This window comes from Montipora foliosa, chromosome 6 (genome assembly GCF_036669935.1).
Source record: "Montipora foliosa isolate CH-2021 chromosome 6, ASM3666993v2, whole genome shotgun sequence".
NCBI lineage: Eukaryota > Metazoa > Cnidaria > Anthozoa > Scleractinia > Acroporidae > Montipora > Montipora foliosa.
Window position 1 is genome coordinate 1,052,638 of NC_090874.1, and position 20,000 is coordinate 1,072,637.

General features: G+C 39.8%; 2 protein-coding genes and 1 pseudogene across 3 annotated transcripts in view; 2 read left to right on the forward strand and 1 right to left on the reverse strand.

The window, feature by feature from the left end:
- LOC138006206 (uncharacterized) overlaps positions 1-1,938 on the forward strand; it is a 22,852-nt gene extending 20,914 nt beyond the window's left edge. The window contains exon 3 of the mRNA XM_068852384.1: positions 1-1,938. This exon is cut by the window's left edge and continues 440 nt beyond it. Within this exon, the coding sequence (XP_068708485.1) occupies positions 1-195 (195 nt within the window). The 3' untranslated portion in view covers positions 196-1,938.
- A 10,097-nt stretch (positions 1,939-12,035) lies between these two features.
- On the reverse strand, positions 12,036-13,434 carry LOC138008449 (uncharacterized; annotated as a pseudogene).
- A 4,372-nt stretch (positions 13,435-17,806) lies between these two features.
- The window catches only part of LOC138006202 (sushi, von Willebrand factor type A, EGF and pentraxin domain-containing protein 1-like), a 12,356-nt gene continuing 10,162 nt past the window's right edge, over positions 17,807-20,000 (forward strand). For both annotated transcript variants that reach the window (XM_068852376.1, XM_068852377.1), the window contains exon 1: positions 17,807-17,973. In XM_068852376.1, the coding sequence (XP_068708477.1) occupies positions 17,895-17,973 (79 nt within the window). In that variant the 5' untranslated portion in view covers positions 17,807-17,894. The remainder of the gene's footprint in view (positions 17,974-20,000) is intronic.

Consider the following 20,000-nt stretch of genomic DNA (forward strand, 5'->3'; position numbering starts at 1 on the left):
AAATTGTTTGCTGACGGACACCAGATTGCAAGCGAAAACATCGGTACCGGATTTGAACTGGGAACACAGGACAACGCCAGGCTTGGAGTGAGGCTTGGCGATGGGAAATTCTTCAGAGGCAAGATTTCACAGTTGAAGGTGTATAATGTAGCTTTGTCCCCGGAACAAATGGAGGTGTCAAAAAATCAGTTGTAACTTTCAATCCAATCCACGTTCAAATCAATTTAGTTGTTAAGTGACAAAGGAGAACAAAAAAAAATGATGGCCGCTATCAGGCTAGTCCAGTCGGGTTTAACGATAGAACAGCAAGGGATGTCATTACAGCATTTTAAGGTCATCCTCTTTTTTATCTCCGTTTAGCGTCGTAGGACTGACCCAAATTTTTGGCATTTTCAAACAAAACAAAACAAAAAAAAAAAAAAAAAGGAAAAGACCAACCGACCCAATGTCAGGAAAAGCATTCGACCCTAAACGAAAAGAAAAGGGGATGGCCTAAAATAAAGTAAGGTAAAAAGTAGCCATTAACCCTTTCACCGCCAGAAATGCAAATTGACACACATACTTTACTCTGTGTAACGCCAGACGATTTTACTCGTCAATGGGGAAGCCCTCAGCAGTGAAAGGGTTAAGATATGAAATTTAAATGTAGAAAATTAAAAAGAAAAAGAGATTTACAGTCTGTACGTCTTTATAGAGTACACAGGTGTACATGCAGAATAAAACTATACAGGGTGCAATACAGTCACAGATAATGATTAGCATTTAGAAATCAACACGAAAAAGTTGATGTAAGTTATTTTGGGTGCATTCTCTTTGGAGTATATTGGCTATTATCATTCCGGATTAGGAATAACAGAATAAACGGAATATAAATTTGCAAAAAAAGAACGCAAATTATGAAACAGAATATTTTTGGCGAAGTGACCTGGGAACTATTGTATCTGCGCATGTGCCAGTTGCGTTGGCATGGCGACTGTAATAATTTTCCAGAAAGTTTAGCACACGCAATGTTGAAATATGGCCATAAGTACTAGTTTTTTTTTGGCAGTTCCCTCGTTTTTTCTGTTTGCTTCTTCGTCTTAAATGGGAAGATGACAATTATTTGTTTGTGCTTGTGAGTGCTTTTCGTAGTGCAAATGCGTTCCCATATGATCTTCGTCTTGCCGTTGTGTTGACGTAATTGAAGAGAAGGTTCGTGGGTTTTGCTATCGGTAGCAGAATGAACGGAATAGTATACCGTTCATTCCGAAAACGGAGTGGGTCCCAAAAGAACACGAATACCGTCTATTCCTTGTATTCGTATTCCGGAATCGTACCAAAATAACGCGCCCTTAATGATGGTGGTAAATTTTTAGATCAGAATAAATTGACCTTAAAATAACTTGAGGTAATGACTTGTAGTAGCTATTGCCAAGAGCCAACAAGACAGCCAATGTCATACATACTTTGCAGATTTGTATCAGAGTACCATTTTTAGAACACAATAGTAGTTGTAATTTTTTATTTCAAAGTAATGCAACTCAACTTATCTGTAATTTTTGAGCTCCCGTAATTTTAACAGGAAAGTAAAATAATTAGGATGGATAAAATCCATGCTTGCCATGTACAAAATCGCCAAAGCGTTTTCAGGGTGAAACATGTCTGGGGAATCAAACTCTTTCCGATTTCCTTGCATGACACATGAAAGTTGTTTCACTTGTACAATTTTTATTTCGCAAGATACAACCATGAATTATACGTTACACATTGATCGCTTAAATGTGCACTTTACAGATCTTATTTCCTTTGAAATTAAACTAAATTGTTCGCAACTCAATGGTCACAAAACGACAAACAGCGGCCGATAAGAACATTCACGCTGGTTCAGTCCCGAGCTAGTTCACTCAGTATAGACACGACGGTTCGAAAAGATATATTAAAACTCTTTGAAGACCCTTTTTCAAGGCCTTATTTAAAGCGAGCATCTGTTGTATTAAACATTTCTGTCTACTTACATGCCAGAGTGTATTTGCGGTGGCCATCGGGTCCTGTCTGTTGCTTTTATTAAAAGGAGTCCACAACTAATGGGATAGGCTGAAATCGGAGGAATTCCCAACAAACATCGACCGTGGAGGAAAAACACGATATTATTTCAATAGTGTTATTTAACTCGAGACAAGAGCTGGCCACATTCTCAACGGCCACAGGCTGGCCACAGGCAGGTAATCTTTTCCAGTAAGGCCACCGTTTCTTCGACGTAAGAAAACTTCAGTGACCGATTTTGCAAGTGTTTCTTTGTGATAAAAGTTTGTTTCAATATGGTTGTCATTTGCTTCAGACAACCCTATTTTTGTTTATGAGCCACTCACCCGCTCCTCTTCAAAGTTTTTTTTTACTATTTCTTTTATTGTAGGCTCTTTCGTATCCCTTTCCCTGAGAAAACCACACACCTGACAATGAAAGAAACATTCTATGATTATGAATCGACTTAAATAAAAAGGCAAAATGCATCGAAATCGACGCCAATTTTCTTACCTGTTCAACAGAACTGTCTGTCGTGGAAGTCAACGCCATTTTGGCATATTCCAAACAAGCCCGCAGTGAATTAAGCCGCAAAAGTCGCGAAAAAAATGGTCAAAAACTGAAAATAAAGGAAATTACTAAAAGAAGGAACCGCGGACCGCGGAAACTCCGGAACCCTCGGAGTAATTGGTTTTATGTTGCTGTCATGCACTTAATAAAACAGTTCCATATTGTTTGATTTGGTATAGTTATTTCAACAATTTTTACCGTATCCTAAAGTCATATTTAATTACCTCCCTTTAAAAATATCAGAACACCATCCCCCACTATAGATGTCAATAACAGGCAAAAAGGAACCGAAAAAAGAACATTACTTCTGAGATATACAGGCAATATGAAATGCTTTTACTTGGTTAGGTATGTGAAAAGGTATGATGATGTTAAGTTAAGGGCACAGCAGTGACAAGGCGTTTTTTTTTCAGCAGAATTAAAAAAGTTGGGTCATATGATCTCTTCTGACTTTATTTATATTATTTTAGAGGTAGTTCATGGTGGATTTCATGTGGTTATTCATCTCTCATATGTCCCTTCCCTCACTTAATATGCTACATTGTGTAGATAGCAGTGATATTGTTAGAAATTGTCAGAGTGAGTCCCTGGCACCCACCCCATGAAAAGTAATGAGTCCCAGACCAAACCAACATTCAAATGCAATGCAAATACCCAACCTCTGCAAGAAATAGTCGTGATCTCTGGTGGACCTGAATAAAACACATACCAAAATGATAACAGGTAATTCGTTCATAGGTAGGTATCGTGGAAAATATCCGTGCTGAGATCTCGGGTTGTCCCTTTCGACTGTGTTAACAAAATTTAAGACGCGAAATGGCCAACTTTTAAATCGGAACCTTGATCGTTCAGGCCTTCCCTCGTTCCCTTCCTTTTTCCCCAAACCAAAGAAATGGGAAAACGAGGAAGGTCTGGATCCGTCAATAGCGTTTTTGTGTAATTTAAACAAAGCTCTTCTAAGTGTGCTAGACAGCTTAATCATTGGCTCACTCATTGAGGATGCTATGTGAAGGTGACGCGTGATTTCAGGGGGCAGAATTTCGTGACGCATGAAAAGAGCTTAAAAATAACTGCGATCCGCTAATTGATAGCCTACATAGCTTGACGCGTGATTTCTTTATTTTAGACCCTGAAGACTAGGATCAACCACGTTTGGCAATTCGTTTTTTGTATATTCTGCCATACATTCTCCTTTATAATACAGGGTTATCAGTTACAAGAGGAACCGCTCGCTCTTGCCAATGCCCTCTTCCCTAGCTCCTTCGAATATCCAGCGAACAAGCAACTAGTTAACATAAGGAGAAGAAAGTTCACTGACGCATGCCGTGATTTTGACTCGCCATCATTTCATGTGTCAAGAAGTAATCGAGTACATTTCATTGATGAAACTGGTGTTGATGGTGGAGAATCTCGACGCGAATTGTACAGGCTTTTGGTAACCGCAACATGTACAATGACTGGTCTGTTGGAAGGAAGTGACGGAAGGAAAGTTCCAATGCATAATTGCGCAGCGATTAAAGCTGGGAAATTTAAGCAGGAATGATGGCAGGAATGTTTATGGTTGATGTAGGCCCAGGCCCAAGACCGCTGTTAGCTTTATTTGCACATTTAGTGACCTGCAGGCTCCATGACAGATTTGACGTGACACAAATACCAAGGTCTTTGTTTCTGATACTGTGTTCAATTTATTGCCACATAAGTAATATTCAGGAAATGATGTGTCATTCTTTTTTTGAAATTCTTATAGCTTCACACTTGGTCAAATGCCCCCTTGGTTCCACTCGCCCTGGCAGTTTCCAAGCAACTTTGATAGAATATGTCTTCTCCTAAGGTCGTGAACTTGATTTGGTTTGGAAACGAGGTGATTAAAAGACGTATTTGGTACGCCCGGTCAATAAGTTTTCATTAACAATGTTTTTATTGTCGTTGTTGTTGTTTGTTTGTTTTTTTTTTTTTTCGAACGTCCTTTTTCGGTATTTCCTGAAAACAACTCGCCTTCGTTTCTTGCCTGGTTTCTCTGGCCTGTCTTTGCTGTTCCAGGCCGGATTCATCACAAATAAGCCGTTCTCCTTTATGTATAAACGAAAGGCTTTTACACAGGTTTAATTTAGTCTTGTAATACTTTGTGGTGAATGGTAAATTGGTGCAAGTGAGAATCTTACGGCCGTTCTGGAACAGTACTTCTTCCACGTGCATTTCTGATAATTTATGTACCAGGAGCAGCCTTAAGTCCGTACTCCCCCACCCCCAAGTTTATTGTGACTCTGTCATGTAACGATCTTCAAACATGATTTTCTTGAAAAGCCTTGACGTAGAATACACACCTTATTCCAAAATGGCCGCTGATTTCTGGGGATATAAATTGGCCCCTTGTTGGCTCGTTCAAGATAAAATATTTTTTTGAATTTTAAGCTTAAGAACGAGGCATCAAGAGCTAATTTGAATAAAAACAAAAGAATATTAAAATGACGGGCATTTTGGAATAAGGTGTACATAATACGTTCTAAAACCCTCGGGGATATTCTAAAATGAGATTTGTTTGGTACACATGAAGTGATTTGCTTCTATTTGTACCAGAATAAATACCATTTTTGTGGTAGTAAATACAACTCTTTTGAGCCATTTTATCGCCATATATATTGTTGTTCATTTTGTGGAACAAAATCCTTTTTCAAGTAGTTTTTTAGCCAAAATCTACATACCTAATCCCCTTCCCACAAATGTCAATGTTTTAAGTTTTTTACCGCTTTTTTATGTTTTATGAGCATTTTGCCGAAAAGAATGCAATAAAAAGGGTTTTGTTGCCATCATTGCGTATTATCGCCAATGTTGTTCAAACAGAAATGACATGAGTACCCTTTGAGGTAAGAAATATAATTTTTCACAGTCGGAGAAACATGGAAGGCATAATAAATAAATACTCAAGTTTTCTCGGTTCTTCTAGCTGGTGTATAAGTAGGAACAAGGAAATTTCGATGTTCCTTCGACCTCAAGTGAAAGAAAGGAGATGGAAATTTCCATGTACCATCGATCTCAGTTGAATGAAAGAACATGGAAATTTCCATGTCCCTTCCACCACGGCTGAACAAAGGAAGAACCGATTAAGCCACTTTTTAAAAATAAGCATCCACTTTAACCTTTTCACTGATGAGGGCTTCCCCATTGACGAGTAAAATCGTCTGGCGTTATACAGAGCAAAATCTTCTGGCGTTAGACAGAGTAAAATCTTAAAGTGTCAATTTGCACTTTTGGCGGTGAAAGTGTTAAATAACGCATCCAAAAGTAACAGACGGTTTAGTGCCCAAGGGACGAATTTGTGGATTAACTTCTTTCACTAAGTACGAGCTATTACTGGTATTCTGTTTTATCGTTGTCGTTCTCTTTCGCTCTCCTTTTGTTTCTGTTCTAGACATAGGTCCTCCAGGCATCATGCAACCTTATCAGAGCTTCTGAAGATGTGCAAAAAATTGCAATAGAGAGAAAAAAGCAGCTACAAGCAAATTAAAAATAAAGACTCAGGTTTAAGTTTGCATCCCGGTGATGCCTGACTTGAATAACTGCATAGCCACCAGTATGGACCACAAATATCATGATATGTCAAACTGGATTGAAACCAGCGAAAAATGCTAAAAGAAAAGCGTTTTCCGCCTGAACACGAAAAGCGTTGACTGTGTAAGAACTTTCGTTGATGTAATATTGCCGTGTAGCCGCGTCGAGCCACAGAAAGCGCGCGAAAAATGAAGCCTCGCTAGCCTCAGTGGCCAACTTTAAAAAAACCGCTGACCTCGGTGAGCGTTTAGATTGAGCCGCGATAGGGTCACGTGATACTGGCCAGCAGATACCTTGTTTTCACATGGGTCAATTGATCTAAAGATAGATGTCCAATATCAAAGATGTATGCTGTAAGCTAGCATGATACTGGTCACATTGGCATACATGGAGGGGTGTACGTACGGACGGACGGACGTACGTACGTATGTACAGACGGTTGATGACGTCATGGCTATAAAGCCAAGATTTCTCGCATCGATGGGTTACCATATTTTCTTAACAATGGTGCTCCGCGTGCTCCTTCGGCGCGCGCGGAGCTCCGCTAATATAAACAGCGCCACGTAGCAAGGTTGACTTTTGATTACGCAGGAGCGTAACTTTCTTTTGTTTTCTCAGTTTTCGACAATCACGTGGTTTTGTGCGCTGTCAAATCGGACAACCAAAAGTTTAATGGTAAATCTTTCATAAACAGGTCGTTAGCAGGCCAAATCAAACATCTTACTGCGAAAAGCAAAAGATCTTGTGTGACATCGATTATCGAAGTTTTGCGGTCGGTGAAAGTCTTTTTGTGTTGAGGTGTCGAAGGTCAAGATGGCGGTTTGTCTGCAACGAGTATTTGGCAAGCACGCTTTCGATCCATTTGTGTGCTGTCCAAGGGTCTGCTTCAGATCGTAGTTACTGTCAAACTAAATAAATATCACTGTTTTGTTAAGTGCAACTCATCTTTGATTCCTCGCGTTCCTATTTTAGGTTTTGTGGTGATGAAGAAATCGCGTTGTTGTCAGGCCGTTCGCAAAACAAGGGTCGGACCGGATCGGACCGGATTAGACCGGATCGGATTGACAAAACACGGACCGGAGCAATAAAATTCCCGCCAAACGTGGAGTCACCAGACGACGTTCTGAAGACAGGAAAAGTCGAATTATTTGCCTTTCTCTCTTGTGTAGTTGTCTCCTCATTTATTGGGACTCGTCGAAATGTTTTTTTTTTTTTTTTTTTTTTTTTCCAGAGGTGATAAAGATTCCGAAGCGGAATTATGAAAGATAAGATGTGAGGAATTGACTGCGTGCGCGACGGTCTTCTTTTTCAAACATGAAAGCTGACAACAATTTTTTTTTACTTTACCCCAGTCCTTGACAATTGCACAATAGCCTGATTTAGCAACAGAAAGGGTGCGTCAGTTGACGAAAGGGCAGCTCGCAGAATATTTACGATTCTACTCTAATATGACATAATATGAATATTTTTGCTGCGCTCGCCATAGTCAACTTACATTCCCGTTCTATTGCTAAGTCAGGTTATTGTGCACTTAGAAGGGCCTGGGGTAAAGTAAAGAATTGTCGTCGGTTTTCATGTTTGAAAAAAAGACCGTTGTGTGCGCTTATAGACGTCAATTTGTTATATCAATGTTCCAGGTATTTCCATATCATTTGAATGTGAATGCTACGTTATAATGCAAATACAATACACAAATACCCCAACGAAATTTGAATTTCGATTTAATTGGGTACAGCATTGAGTTAGCCAATTTAGTTTATGCGTTCAAGTTAATAACTAACCGTGACAAAGAACAGTTACTATAACAATTAGCTCTCTTCATTTACAAAATTTCAACAGGTTGCCCATAACTTATTATTTCAACATTAAAGGTAGTTTATACAAATTTTGTCAGGTTATTTACAAGAAATTTCAAGAAAGCCATCATACCTAAAAATTGTGTGAAATGCTTAATTAAAATAATAATTATTACATAACCAGGTGAAACATTTGTGATTGAAATCAATAATGTGAATTCATTCAAGCTGACAACTATCTCAGGCAAAGAATGATTACTATATCATTAACTTTAAATGTACTGGTTGTACTCAATCTGTTGAACAGGATATCCATTCAGTTGCAATCATGATTTAGACAGTCTGATAAATAAGCAATACAGGTGTACGTACCAGTGAGTAAGGAAATCAGTATTAGGCAAAACAGTATTAAAAAATTGCTTTTTAAATATGATTTTAAATATGCTGTTTCGAAGAGAAAGAGGAAGGTCATTCCAAAAGTATTTTCCAATAACAGATGAGCAGAATTGTCGTATATTGATTATAGGTCGTAGCATAAGGAAGCGAGGAATAAGTGCTGCAAAGATGCATCCTGAGATGACTATTATTTAAAATTGCTTAGAAACCAAAGATAATCATACGTAAATAAATGTGTACATTTTAACAATAATTATCGTGAAATTTCAATACACCTAAGAAAAGATCATGTTTGGTAACATAATCTTGTAGGGGAACAGCGGGTCTAAAACACAGGTCAAATTTGACAGGTTACTCGTTGCAGGTCATTGTTTTACCTTTTTGAAAGTAACCCCAACCCCAATTTGGCTAACCCTGGGCCCAAGGTAATGTTTTTTTTTAGTCCTAGGGTTAGCCAAATTGAGGGTTTGGGGTTACTTTCCAAAAGGTAAAACAATGACTAACCTGTCAAACGTGACCTGTGTTTTAGACCTGCCCTAGGGGAATTGATGATTCTACTAACTTTCTAATTACCCCACAATGTGTGATGAATATAAATACAGCTTTTGGTCACACACAACCCGTGACTGGAATAAACGCCCCATGTGATGTACTCAGCCTTGATGATAACAATGCTTTTAAAGTGAAACTACTGCACTAACCAGTCCCTACCGACCACCTGCATTATGTCTGTTTAAGATTTTGCAGAATCTAGTTTGAAGATACATGTAGCTTGCAGCCATTTAGTGAATATCGGTAAATAAGCAAATAATGGATATTCATTAGCCCATTGACTCCCGGGGGGTTCCCTATTGACGAGTAAAACCGTCTGGCGTTAGACAGAGTAAAATACTAAGTCTGGCCGGTTTAGGCAGGTTTGGATGTCAAAGGGTTAGACAATGTTCACTGACATAATACTTAACCTTAATTATGATGTTAATACACTTGTTTAATGAATAATATATAGATTTAGCCAAGCCTAAGAGCGGAGCTCCCGGCTTGTTTATTCTTACTGGCTGTAGGATTAGTGAAAATAAAAGGCTTTGGAACTGTCCGCCTTTTGGTTTTCCCAGATATTGGTTAATTATATCATTTTCTTCGCTGCCTAACTAGTGAATTCCACGGTTAATCTCATCTGAAAAACCGACTGATCGCATGAATCACGAAGAGCTGATTGTGATATCGGTTTTTCTATCGAGATCTACTGTCGAATTCACCAGTTAGGCAGTTATTTTTTCGTGAATTGCAAGAGTTTAAAAAGAAAACAAGCAAATCCTCAGCAAGCAAACGAAAAAAGAAAGAAGCCATTTCAGAGTCGACTGTCAAAAGCCAGCGAATAGGAATCACGCGAAAATTAGAAATCACAGACGTACTATAGCTCGTGATGTCATAGATCGTACTTTATTTATGTAACGTTTCTCGAGAAGTGCGGCTTTATCTTGTTAATAACTTCCCTTGCTGTCTTCGTGGTAAGTCGATCCACTTCGAAGAAGCTTGAATAGTAGTCGACAGTAAAAGTAAGTCCTTTTGGTCGAGTTCGAATATATCAACTGCTACTTTCTCCCATGGTCTTGTAGGACGTTCATGACAGATCATGGGTTCCTTTGCTTGTTCGCTGTGGTAGTTGTTGCAGGTTTCACACCTCGCGACGTATTCCTCAATCTCTTTGTTCATCCCGGGCCAGTAAAGAACCCCGCGAGCTCTACGTAGGCATCCCTGGATCATGACCAATGTGACTTGCATGAATCTTGGCAATCATATCACTACGAAGGCTGGAAGGAATGACTATCCTTTCGCCCTTGAATATGATACCGTTTTGTAAGGTTAGCTCGTCTCTGAAGGGGAAATATTTTCTGACATTCACAGGAACTTCGTCTTTCCTGGGTGGCCATCCTATTCTTATGGTTGACTTTAACTCCACTAGAGTGTCGTCGGACTCGGTAGCGTTCTGGATGGCGGTCTGTGTCTCCTCTGACACGGGTAGATACTGTATCATGTGTACAGCTTTTGCGTCTTGCTCTGTTTCACCTGGACTAGTGGAACTGCCATAGGCACGGCTTAGTGTATCGGCTAAAACCATCTCTGAACCCTTCCTGTACGTAACAGTCAGGTCGAATTTCTGGAGTCTCATGATAAGCAGCATACGTTGCAAGCGCCTTGGGGCGCTGGTCAAACTCTTCTTGTATATACTCTCGAGTGGCTTGTGGTCTGTCTGCACGAGCACTGGACGGCCATATACATACTGCTCAAAACCCTCTACAGCAAACACGATAACCACGATTTCTCTATCTGTGCGTAATGGGTCTCTGTTTCAGTCATTGATCGTGAGGCATACGCTATTGGTCGACCATCTTGCATCAAACAGGCTCTCAGTCCTCTGTCAGATGCATCACACTAGATCTCTACTTTGTCTTTTGGGTCAAAGAACTTCAAAACTGGAGCTTCTGATATGACTTGCTTGACATTGTTGAAGCTTTTCTCTTGTGGGGTGTCCCAACAGAACTGGTTGGTTTCTTTCAGGAGATCCCTGAGTGGGGCTGTGGCCTGCGACAGGTTGGGTGCGTAGCGCTGCAGGTAGTTTACCATCCCGATGAATCGTTTGACGTCTTGTTTGTTCTGCGGCGACGGCATCTCTTGGATGCCTTGCAGTTTGGCGGGATCTGGTTTGAGACCATGCTTAGAAACGGTGTGGCCCATGAAGGATACCTCCGAGCAACGGAGCTTCAGCTTCTCTTTGTTTAGTTTGATTCCCTTATCACGACATCTTTGGAATAGTGCACGTAGCTTTGTGTCATGGTCGCTTAGTGCCTCAGCGTCTGTCTCACCGACGCCGTATAAGAGGATGTCATCAAAGATGGACTCGACGCGGTTCAGACCTTCTAAAGCGTTGTCGAGTCTTCTTTGGAATTCCTCCGGAGCGACTGAAATTCCAAAAGGCATGCGAGTCCATCTGTACCTGCCCCAAGGGGTCCCAAACGTGGTAAGGAGACTACTCTGCTCACCTAACTGAACGTGCCAAAATCCGTTTTTGGCATCTACTACGGTGAATACCCTTGCATTCGTTAGCTTAAGCAGCAAGTCGTCAATAACGGGCAGTGGGTAGTAGCTTCTCTTCAACCCCTTGTTTAGGGGCTTTGGGTCAATACAGAGACGTATCTTACCATTCCGTTTGGTCGCCACTACCATAAACGAGACCCAGTCGGTAGGAGCATGGACCGATTGGAGAATACCCTTGTCTGTCAGACGATCTAGTTCGCGCTTTAATGGCTCCTTTAGCGCTATTGGAGTCTTGCGAACGGGTAACGCTACTGGGGAAACTGAGTTATCTACTTCGAGGTGGAGTTGCCCTTCTAATTTGCCGTGTCCTTCGAAAACATCCTTGAACTCTTCTACGATATCATTGTTATGGGGTTGCGCGGGTGCAGGCTCGGCTGTCATCACTGACATGATATTATCACTGTTTATTGTCATGAGTTTGAATTCTTGAGTGGCTTGCGCACCGAGAATTGACATGTGACCCTTTGCTACTACTAAGTATTCCAACATTAGGATTTCTTCATCCTTGGGATTCAGTGTTTCGACTTTAACTGAACCTAGTGGTGTCAACTCAGTTTTGTTAAACATTTGCAGCTTAGTAGTCGTTTTCTTTAGGCGAGCGAGCTGTGGGTCATTGAATGCCTTCTGTTATATGTCAACAGGCAGAATATTTACGGTTGCACCACAGTCAAGTTGGAACTTGAGATGTTGGTCTCTTAAATGCATTGTTGCGAAGATCTTCCTTTCGTAATTCTTATCGCTTACAGCGCCAACTGATTCGACCAACAGGAAATATTCATGATCTTTATCATCCGGAAGATCTTCGATGCCATGTACCGGCTTCTGTTTTTGATGTTGTTTGTCGCCTTTACATGCTGCAGAACTGGAAAAGTGATTTAATTGGCCGCATTCTTTGCATGTTTTCTGCCACGCGGGGCACGAGTCCTTTTTCTTTAAGTGGGTTTTGCAGCAGAATTTGCATTTAATCATTGTAGGTTGAGCTAGAGTAGAGCGCTGCCCCTTCTCTGGGCTTGGGCCTTTGCTATAACTAACAGCTTTACGCTGTGGGTGGCGATGGGTTATCGCGTTTACGTCTTCGCTCTGGCTAATTTCCTTTAACTGTTTGGCTGTAGTTTCATTAACGCGGCAAATGTTGATGCACTTATCTAGGGTTAGTTTGCCTTCAGCAAGCAGTTTCTTACGAATGCTATTGTCCCGAATGCCAATGACTATCCTATCGCGTATCAGGTTGTCCCTTAGTTCGCCGAAGTTGCACGTTTTGGCAAGGGACCGCAAGGTAGTCAAATACGCATCAAATGACTCACCAGATTCCTGTTCGCGTTTGTTAAACAAATACCTCTCATATATTTCGTTGGTTTCACCAATGAAGTATTTCTCTAGGAGGTCTAAGACTTTTGCGATGTTGGTCTTTTCTTCGTCATTGTGGAACGGGAGACCGTCGTAAATATCCAACACGTCTGGACCGATGCAGGTTAGGAAGGTAGCTGTCCTGAGTTCGTTACTTTGGGTCCGAAGTCATGACGCTACCTCATAATTATTCCACATGCGCTTGAACTTCTTCCAATTCCCTGCTAGATTTGACTAGTGCTGGACCATTCGCCGGCTTTTTCCATGATTTTATCCTAGAGGCTATTGGATTCGACAAATTCTGACACCATGTAACGTTTCTACGTCTTAGCGAAGACAACACGCTTTTTAAGATTGTAAACACTTTACTGAAGACGAGAAAAGACTGCCTAACTGACACAAAGTATCCTGCTAAGTAGGATAAACAACGACGTGTTGAATTACAACGAGCGTGATGGGAATAGAATAATGTCACAATTTATTCCACTTTATCTCTGAAAACGAGATCATTTACATTTTGATGTACTTCATTGAGACACGCCAGCTTGGCTTAGAACCAGAATAGGCTAAAAAGGACAAACGTCAAACAAGATCTCCGACAATTTACCTGTACCTGCTCTAAACAAACTTCTGAAAACACAACCTGGTGATATTTCTCCTTACTTTTACGAGACCTCATTGCGATTAAATGTTTAGAACATAAGTGCAAAATGTTCTTGTCACTGTCGAGGCACATCGAAAAACAGTTAGGCAAGCGGAGTAAAAGAACTTCTTGTTCGCTCGCATTTTAAAGCCAAACAAACCAGCAAACCAGCAAAAGATAATTGATCTTTTGCTGGTTTGTTTGGCTTACTCCGCTTGCCTAATTGTTTTTCGATGTGCCTCGACAATGACAAGAAAATTTTGCACTTATGTTCTACACATGTAATCGCAATGAGTTCTCGTAAAAAGTAAGGAGAAATGTTACCAGCTTGTGTTTTCAGAAGTTTGTTTAGAACACGTACAGGTGTTTTGTTGGAGATCTTGTTTGAAGTTTGTCCTTTCTAGCCGATTCTGGTTCTAAGCCCAGCTGGCGTGTTTCAATGAAGTACATCAAAATGTAAATGATCTCGTTTTCAGAGATAAAGTGGAATAAATAAAGTACGATCTATCACATCACTAGCTATAGTACGTCTGTGATTTCTAATTTTAGCGTGATTCCTATTCGCTGGCTTTTGACAGTCGACTCTGAAATGTCTTCTTTCCTTTTCCGTTTGCTTGCTGAGGATTTGCTTGTTTTCTTTTAAAACTCTTACGATTCAAGAAAAAGTAATTGCCTAACTGGTGAATTCGACGGTAGATTTGTCTGTAAAAACCGGTATCACACTCATCCCTTCGTGATTCATGCGATCAGTCGGTTTTTCAGGTAAAATTAACCGTGAAATTCACTAGTTAGGCAGCGAAGAAAATGACATAATTGAGAAATTTCCGGGTAAACCAAAAGGCGGACAGTTCCAAAGCCTTTTATTTTCACTAATCCTACAGCCAGTAAGAATAAACAAGCCGGGAGCTCCGCTTTTAGGCTTGCCTAAATCTATATATAATTATTTTTTTCCTTTTTGAGCCTCCTAAAAACTGCGTTCGGCCCAGCATAAGAGCATGGCTTCTGTGTCGAGGTTGTATGCTGCCTTTCTACTCTTCGGTTTCAAATATCTCGCTGCTTGTTCAGACGGTACGTTTTCAGTTGTTTTTTCGGAGGGTTTATTTTCCACTTAAGACAAAGTATTCTACAAGCTTGTATTGTGAAGGGAGAAGTGTTTTGATGTAAGAGACATCGTTAATATAGGATGAACAACCTATGCATAGAAGCCTGCAAAACACATCCATGTTCGGCTTGAACTTGTGGTGCGCCTCCTATTTACACGAACTAAGTTCCTCAATAGCTTATAATTGATTGCTAAATGGAATGTCGTGAATACGTTACTTGTTTAAGAAAGCTTGACAGCTGATATGAAGTGTTCCATAACGTAACGACCGTTTTCGCGACTATTTCGATATACAAATTCCAGAACAGGACTGCAATCCACTCTCGCAGCCGTGTAATTGCGTTGGTCACTGTTCTATTACTAACTGAGCTATGAAATTAAGCGATCTTGCCGGCCAATAGCAAATTTCGACTCTTTTGTCCTTTGAGTTCAAATATTTCTTAAGTTGGTCTAAGCCATTCCCATTAAGTGCACGCTCGTCTTATTTTTTTATTTTTATTTTTATTTTTGTCAATATGTCGGGCCATCATCCATTTACTCTGGGCTTACGCACAGCTCTACAGCTCTAGGACAAGCACAGTAAAAAAAAATGCCCTCAATTTGTTACAAAGTGGATGAAAGTGCCAGCTAAAAGATCAAAAAACTGTATTTAATTGTTGGTCTCGCTTTTCGTTCAATGCAAAGGCGCTTTCAAGTAAGTGATATGCCTATAAGTGTCGTACCCGTATGTGGCAGTGGCTTATTAAACATGATTTGATAATTTTCAGACAAGAATTTAGAAAGATACACATTTCAAATGTTCCAAGTTGCCGTCTCGAAACTCTTCGATTGGTAAAATTGCCCAAACGTTCAAAATAATTTATTCCATTGGCGCTTGTTGGATATGAGCCTGATTGTAGCCAATTCAGCTGGCTATTTGCCATCTCATATCTAATGCGCGCTCATAGAATAACTTTTGAGTAACGCGCGGTTTCCTTCCATGCCTTTGCACTTACTGTCTTGGAATTCTGTGTTTTGGAAGGTCAGGTTATATTCTTTCCAGAACCGACCCTTGTTGGATGAAATGCAAAATCGCAGCCACACATTTGCAACATTCGCCAAACTGATCCAAGCATACGCTTGCATTCATCTGTCATCTGATCGCACCTGATAAACAAACCCACGCAGTGTAAGGAGTCTTATAAGCAAAGAACTTCTCCTGACATGCTAAAAACAAATGTCGTTTTGTAACCCGTTGTATTCCTCACTTCAAACATGAACAAACTCAAACAAATCTTTCCCTGTGGAAGGGAGCAGGGCTGGCGTAGTCCTGAGAGCTCAGGCGCAGGTTCGATTCCCAGACTCGCCGTCATATGGGGTTGAGTTTGTTGGTTCTGTACACTGCACAGAGAGGTTTTTCTCCGGGTACTCCAGTTTTCCCCTCTCCTCAAAAAAAACAACATTTGGTTTGAATTGGTTTAATTCGTTGATTTCAGTTTACAGTGTCCCCAATTAGTGCTCCAGCGCGAGCAGACTTGACATTTAAATAAAGTTCATTCTGTATTCTTCCTCACTCACTTTCTCGGGCCAGTTTTTAACATTTTGACGAAAAGGAGGCAAAACGAGATTAAAAGTTTGCTTCTGTTTCCTTCCATTTCTGCGGTGAGTTGATCTTTTGTTTGAAGACCTGCAAGATCCCGCTGTTTTGTGTAGTAAATTCTGTCAACAACCTAACCTGTTTTTTTCTCCATCCGCTGCGATGACAACTCCCCGAACTTTAATAAATCTGCTGAACAGAGGAACTGCCTATCGTTTAAATTCATCTCTTGTAAAGCCGTCTTGAGGTGCGCTATCGTCATTAATGCACGCCATTACTATAAAAACCCGCTGTACTAACATTTCCCCCTGTAAACTCGGCAACACCTTGCGATCATTCAAGATAATCGCCGAATCAACGCTCCACTAAGGTGCGGGATTGCACAAAACCACCTTGCCTCTCATTTTCACCTCATTAGTAATGGTAAAAGCACATTGTGCCCAACCTCATTCCCAGGTACCATGCCTCGTTCCTATAAAAACTGAATAAATTGATATGAAAGCATAGAATTACATTTAGGGAAGTGGTCAAAACTACTACACTCGAACAGGACCCGCCAAGCCACAAAATAGGTGGTGGTGTCTGCCTGCACCCCCCTTGCTTAACGTCAAAAGATGGTGTCTATATTGCATAGCCACCCCTCTATCCAGAAGTAAAAAAAAATTAGTGAGATTCCAACCTCACTTTTCTTGTTTGTCTAGTAATGCCGACTCTTGCTTGCTGAATATTACTGTGTCAACTCAAATTTAAAAACCAATAAAATGTTGTCGGTAATGTTCATGTGATAAGTTCGAAGATTGAGAACCCCCCTACCCCAAAGGTGGATCCTGTTTGAGTATAGTAGTTTTGACCAGTTCCCTTAGAGGTGACGTTTTCGTTGCCGCAGCTGTCGTAGTTGCAGATTAGTATAACTGACGACAGCAACCACCGGTTCAACAAAGCGAGACAAGGATTGTTGGATTACATGTTTTACTATTCCTATTTTCTAGTTATTACGACCCCGCTGCATGTTGGGGCCCATATGCTCTGAGCGCCCATGTGCGGGGAGCACAAATTTAAAGAGAACTATGTTCTGACAAGGACGCAGAAGAAAAATATAAAGAGGAATAAAGTAGACGCTTCAATTTATCGCAACCGATGTGCCTGTGAACAGATTTCTGTTCACAATTACGGCCAAAGTGAACAAATTGTAAGCCCAGAAAACTGTTTTACTTTCTTAATTCACTGAATAAAGTAAATTAGACCTGGAGTCTTGTAAACGCATGTTATGAAACAGGTGTGTTAACTAAAAGGACCTCATTATTATTATTTTTTTTTTAAAAGAACCTATAAGGTTTCAAAGTGAACAAATTGTCCAAAGTGAGCAAATTGTAAAGCCCAGATAACTGTTTTGCTTTCTTAAGTTACTGAATAAAGTATATTAGACCTGGAGTCTTGTAAACGCATGTTATGAAACAGGTGTGTTAATTAAAAGGACCTCATTATTATTATTTTTGAAGAGAACCCATAATTCAACATTTTACAGTTTTCACTGGGAAGATCGTTTACGGCTCAGCTGTTGTTAGTTTTCATGAGAGCCTTATTAACTTCAAAAACAAAAGATAAATGTCCTCAGATGATTGGAATATTTGAATCACAAAAGAGAGTTGTAAGCAGGTACCACTCCATCCTTAATTAATATAAAATGCAAAACAAAATTTATCTTGTGATATGAAAAATGTTTATTCTACCTCAGTAGTTTATTATCGTCCAATGCTTGTATATTTGAGGTTTTACTTTTTTTTCCTTATAACGGATTGTGGATCAAGTTAATCGACCATGCCTTTCGTCCTTCAGCTCAACGTGGTCAATGCATTGGTATTCCTTATTCTGAAGTTTAGCTGTGGTTCCTTAGATGGTTAGTCAGTTTTCCTTTAATCAAGTGATTAATGTTTAGACATTTTTACAAAGCATAAGAATTAAGATGTGCAATAAGATGGACAGTCTACAGGAATGCAACGAAAAAGGACAGAAAGCCGAGAATTCGTGACCAGTTTAAGTTATTTAGATACAACTTACAACGAAAAACGTTTGAAAGCTCAAGGCCGCAGTATGCAAAAAAAAGTGCGAATTCCTGAATATTCTATGGAGAAAATTGCAAAGAGATGATATTTGCGGATTCTAAACAGATAATACGCTTATTTCACGTGTTTGTAATGTTCATTATATCAGGTTTTGTTCACAAATTTATATTCGTGTATGGAAAACTGTTTGACTTTTTGAAGTTAATCTACGGAACTAAGAATTCAGTAACCGAAATAACTGTAACTTCAATCGCCTCTCTTATTCTCTGCTACGAAAATGGATATTGGCGAGGAATACAACAATTTTATCTCGTAATAATTCGGTTTCAGAAAGGGATGCAATTACCAGTATCGCTAAATTTAATATTCAATTTAAAACGCGCGCAAAAACACACTCAAAAAATCATCGCTTTGTTAAAAGTGGAAATGCACTTGACTATCAAGAATCTACAATCTTAGACAAAAACCTTGAAACTCTTTGAATATTCTCGCACCGTTTTCGTCCCCTTCCCTTTTTCAATGTCGTTGTAGCCAGGCAAACAGTAAGTTGTCATCTCAACACTGTTCGGGGGAAAGAGGTGTTTCAAGGATTTTTGGCGAGGATTGCAGTTTACAAGTTTTGGCAAACAATCATCTTTCTTGTATAAATACACCCTTTTTAGAATAAGTAATGGTAATAGGACTGAGTGGAGTCTAATTCGGTCTGTAATCGTACGAGTGACAACAAAATTGGACGACGACCACGCAAGCGGGAGTCCGATTTGTTTATCACGAGTTTGATTACATACCGAACTGGACGACACAAAGTCTTCTTACGAAGTAATCATAAAAATTACAGTTTCCGAGAAAATAAGAAGAGCCAAGTTATCAAAGAAAGGGAACAGTTCTATTAAAAGACTGACAAAGGAGGGGTAAATTGTTCAATGTCGCTATGAACGAAAGAAAGAGAAAGAAAGAAAGAAAAAAAAAATGAAAGAAAAAAATGATAGAAAGAAACCCCCAATTTAGGAGTCTGTACACTGTTCCTATGGTAATTGAAACCGAAGTTGTGATTAGTTGATTTAACCTAGAACTATAAATGTGATTGGGTTATTGAACTGTCCAATATCAAGTTGAAATGTGAATTAGTAGAAAACGGAGATTTTTTGTAAACCAATCACAAACAAGGAAATTAACAGCAAAAGTAAACAAGAAAATGAGCAGAATAAAGACGCTTTTAACTAGCAATGATTCTCACACTGGTATGCATATGTTCTTAAAAATTTGGTTCATCTCCGCTTTAACGCTCTTCTTAACTAAACAGTTTCTCGCGCTCTGGTTGGCTTAATTTAATCATCAATAAAGCCTGGTTTTAACTAGCGACGCAAGCACAAGTGGAAGCATAAGAGCGCTTATTTAACAGGGAAAACGGGATTGACGCAAGCAGAAGCACAAAGATTTTTTTTTTCTTTTCGTTGTGCTTGAGCTTATGCTTTTGTTCGTTTGCGTTGTGTGAAAACAAAACGCAGCATAAGCACAAGGAAATTTGCTACGCCTAGCTAATTAAAGCACTCGTTCCAAGATTCCCTGCGTCAGAGCATTTGAACAAGATGGCAAATGCCGTGGTTGATTTTGATGCCTATGTCGACGTTCGTTTTCACTAGCATAAGTTACTTATGCTTGTGCTTGCCCTTGTGCTCGCTTCGATGATGAAAACAGGCTTAAGAGTACAAACACAAAATTGTGATTTATGAAAAGCTAAAAGTATCAATATGGAGGATTTGCCGGATTTTAAAATGTTTGATTTAGTTTTGCAGACTTAACTTCAGTCGATGAAGTTGATACGTTTTTACTGAAGGATGTTCTTACCTCAAATTAGCTT